Raw genomic sequence first — 3,558 nt, 5'->3', positions numbered from 1 at the left:
TGGAAGAGTACCAGAGGGAGGAGAGAGGGGAAAGGTAAGGGAGGAGGAGTGGTGGAGAGGAGAGTTGTCAGGTCCGAAGGTGAGTATCGGAGTGGACGGTGGAAGCATAGGAGGGTGACAGGAGGGTGGAGGTGTTGTGAAGGAGGAGTGGAGTAGGAGGAGCAGAGGTGGCGTGGGGGGTGAGAGGAGGTGTGTTGCCAGGACCGGAGGTGAGTATCAGAACGGCAGCGGTAGGGTATGACTCCGGAGGTGAAGAGGGTGGAGGTCCGGAATGTCACGGCCCCGCAAAGTCCCCGCCCCTCTACCACTTTCTGCACCCCCACCCTCGCGCCGTTACTCGCGCCCGTTAATCTCGCCATTGCCCATCACTTAGCAGCGCCGATAGTGGCTCCCGTTCTACGGCCCCGTAGCAGTGCCCCCTTCGTTCTCCCGCCACCACTTGGGTTCCTCAGCCATTTGGCCGATACCGTTTTACACTATTCATTCGCTTAACTAACTAGCGGTTGTTATGGTCGCCGTGATCCACTCCTTATTGACATTCCTTTATTGACAATTGATTATTCCTCTATTGATATTTGATTTATACGTATATTGACATTCTGATCCACGCGCCTATATTGTCGGCCTATCCATTCTGCCTCCCAACTTCGCCATCCTCTGTTCCATTCTTTTCTTCTGTTCCAGTACCCTGGTCTGCATCGCCCTTTTAGTTCTGTCGTACTTATCATCCCGCTCCCGTCCCGCGTCGGACCGACCGGTCCCTTCTCTGTTCTCCTTCCTTATTTATACTTGTAGTTTACTGTCGATGTACCTCAGTTCGAATATCGACTAGAATTCCCCCCCCAAGTACTTGCATCCTAAGTTCGCCTCTCAACTTCATCCTCGCTTGAGTCAACGTCGCCGCAAGGTCTTCCCTGCTAACGTGAAATACGGGACAGCCTAGAACGCGTGGCGCAACGCTCTGGCCAAGTCGTTGAAGCCGAAGTCCCAACCCCACGACGCCTTGCAACGGAGTAGTTCATTAGCTAAGTGATCACTCACGCTGCCGCACTCCGCTCCGCTTCCCGCGATCACCTCGAACACAGTTTCTGACATGGAAGTCGGGTAGGGGTCGGGTATGCACGGATATGACAGACTATGTGCTTGGCCCCCCTGGCAGTATGCATGACTCAATGGCATTCAAGGAATCCCGCGCATTCAAAGAATCTGACCAGCTTTTCTGCAATGGTGAATGGTTGTGGGCTGACTCTGCATATGTACTTTCCCCATGGTGTATGGTGCCTTACAAGCGGCCACAATCACTTGCAGCATCAAACCACCAATTCAACTATCATTTATCTACGGTGAGTTATTTCCAAGACCTCTCATGATTATTTATGATTTAAATGTCCTTTTTTACAGGTGTGCATAAGGTCAGAACATGCTGTGGGGTACCTCAAAGGTCGCTTCCAGTCACTTTGTGGACTCCGTCAACAGATCAATTCAGAACGTGATTATGTACTTTCGCTTGCATGGGTCTGCACATGTTTGATCATCCACTCTTTTGCAGCACATGTTGAAGATGAGGAGTATGAAAGTGATTTCTGGGAATGGGTTGAGGAGGGCAGGAGTGGTGAAGATGATAGCGAGGATGATGAACCAGTTGCAGGTTTCGCCTGGGGTGGAGCAGGGTTGTCACTGCCCCGAGAATTGGAAGGGCACCGGAAGCGCCGTCTTGTACAGGCAGCTCTTTTCGATGCTCTCTACTAAAATTTTCATATTCAAATATTTGTACTACATGTGTATGAGTATGAAGACGAATTTTTTGTGGTTTTTTCACACTGAGCATAAAGAAATCTAAAAATTGAGACTCCCAAAATCAAATGCGGGATCATGCTGTTGTTGTGGCTGTTGCTGCTGCTGTTGCTGCTGCTGCTGTTGTTGCCGTTGCTGCTGCTGTGGCTGTGACTGGACCTGTGCAAGTTGTAACTGAAGCCTGAGCGACTCAATTTCAAATTTATGGCACATCTTTTCTCTCTTGAGCTCAAGCCGTGCCATCTGCTGTACATGATGGTATTCAACCTCTTGTTGAGCTTGAACCTGATCAACCCGTGCTGCCTCATGGAAATCGGCAATAAAATCTTTGCGGCCCTTTGACCCTGATGTGCGTGAAGCTGTGAGCGTCAAGTCAACCTTGGACTTGAGTGTGGCAGGCCCTGGGGTTGACCTTGCCAGTGTATGAGATGAAGACACACTTGAGTCTTCTGCATTAATCCCTGGCTTGACATCAGGGAGCTGCGAGTCTGGAAGGGAGAGTGGAAAACCAGTGGGCGACTCCATGCGAAAAAGGGTGGTGTCTGTATTAAGAAGTCCCATGTCAACCTGAGGTGGTGGTTCGGCCCAAGAAATTGGTGAGTTGACATGGGAAAGCAGTGCATTTACAATGGCTGGTGGTGAAGGTGGATGGGAGGTATTGGTCTCAATGGGTGCAGCAACTTGCTCTGGAGGCACAAAGACGGCTTGTTCAAAATCACTTACCATCTTCCCAGTGCCGCTTGTTGAGTTTGTTACCATCTGGAATGCGTATTTTGGATGCTCTGACCACCATCCATGCAGTGTGTTCCACCATGGGAAAGATGCACCAATCATCTCTTCAAAAATGAGAAAATAAGCAGTGTACCAAGTAATTGACATGTACGCTACCTAGCTGGTTTCTGTGCATTTCATTCTTATCCTCATCCTCATCTTTGAGGCCCTCACCGGTCTGCTGTAGCATTTTGCGATATCCGGTGTATGTCTTCTGTAAACTACAATTGGGAGAATACTAGATGAGCTACAGTGACCTCAGCAACTAATAAACTTACTAAGTGATCCGACCTAAGACAGAGGTTGCATAGCGCTCAGGTTCCATTAAATAAGCGCCATGATCCGGTTCCCCTTCGACATCAAAGACAGCCTTTGCTATCTCATGGTAATATTCAACTTTGGGTTTGCTACCAACAACCTAGGTGATAGTGAGTGGTGAGAGTTGAAAGGCATCATATTAGATGCTCACCTTTTTCCGTGACTCCTTCCTTGCATCCTTGACAGAATCACTGAACATTTTCAGTCGAACATCAAGGTGGTTTGTGAGATATTCAATTAGGCGCTCTGTCCAGCGTTCATTGGTGTCCCATTGAACCTTTGGAGTGCGAGGCTCAGACTTAATTTCAGCCTTGACGGCAACCATGGGTGGGGTGGCACTGGCAGACTCGTTGTCCATTGTTGTACGTGAGCAGCGCCCTGATCGTAGCTGAAGGACCGAACCCTCAGGGTTTTTTCATTTGGCTGGCATGGTTTGGGAAGCGAGATGGTGGTGACGGTGATGGGGTGGGGTGATGAGGGGTGAGGGAAAATGCGCAAAGGGACAGGTGACCTAAAGCAGAGAACTGTACAGCAAGATTTGCGGACTTGTGTATAAGGCCAAATTTAGACTGACTTTAGAAAATCGACTTTAGGCCAGTTGGGGGACTTGAGCCCCAAGTCAAAGTCGTCAGTTTAGAACGAGTTAAGATCGAGTTTTGTCACTCACGTGTCACT

The 3,558-nt window shown here is 49.3% G+C and overlaps 1 protein-coding gene across 1 annotated transcript; it reads right to left on the bottom strand.

Annotated features, from left to right (window-relative positions):
- Positions 1-2,162: 2,162 nt before the first annotated feature.
- EI90DRAFT_3018189 (uncharacterized protein) lies at positions 2,163-3,241 on the bottom strand (the record flags this gene model as incomplete). Its single annotated transcript, XM_039057202.1, has 6 exons — positions 2,163-2,206; positions 2,235-2,478; positions 2,518-2,630; positions 2,683-2,786; positions 2,844-2,983; positions 3,035-3,241. The coding sequence occupies 6 exons, from the start codon at positions 3,239-3,241 to the stop codon at positions 2,163-2,165; spliced, it is 852 nt and encodes a 283-aa protein (XP_038913561.1).
- Between the last annotated feature and the right edge of the window lie 317 nt (positions 3,242-3,558).

The sequence above is a fragment of the Cantharellus anzutake genome (genome assembly GCF_015039405.1).
Source record: "Cantharellus anzutake strain C23 chromosome Unknown EI90scaffold_41, whole genome shotgun sequence".
Lineage (NCBI taxonomy): Eukaryota > Fungi > Basidiomycota > Agaricomycetes > Cantharellales > Hydnaceae > Cantharellus > Cantharellus anzutake.
Note: the sequence above shows the minus strand (reverse complement) of the source record. Positions and strands in the feature narration are given on the sequence as shown.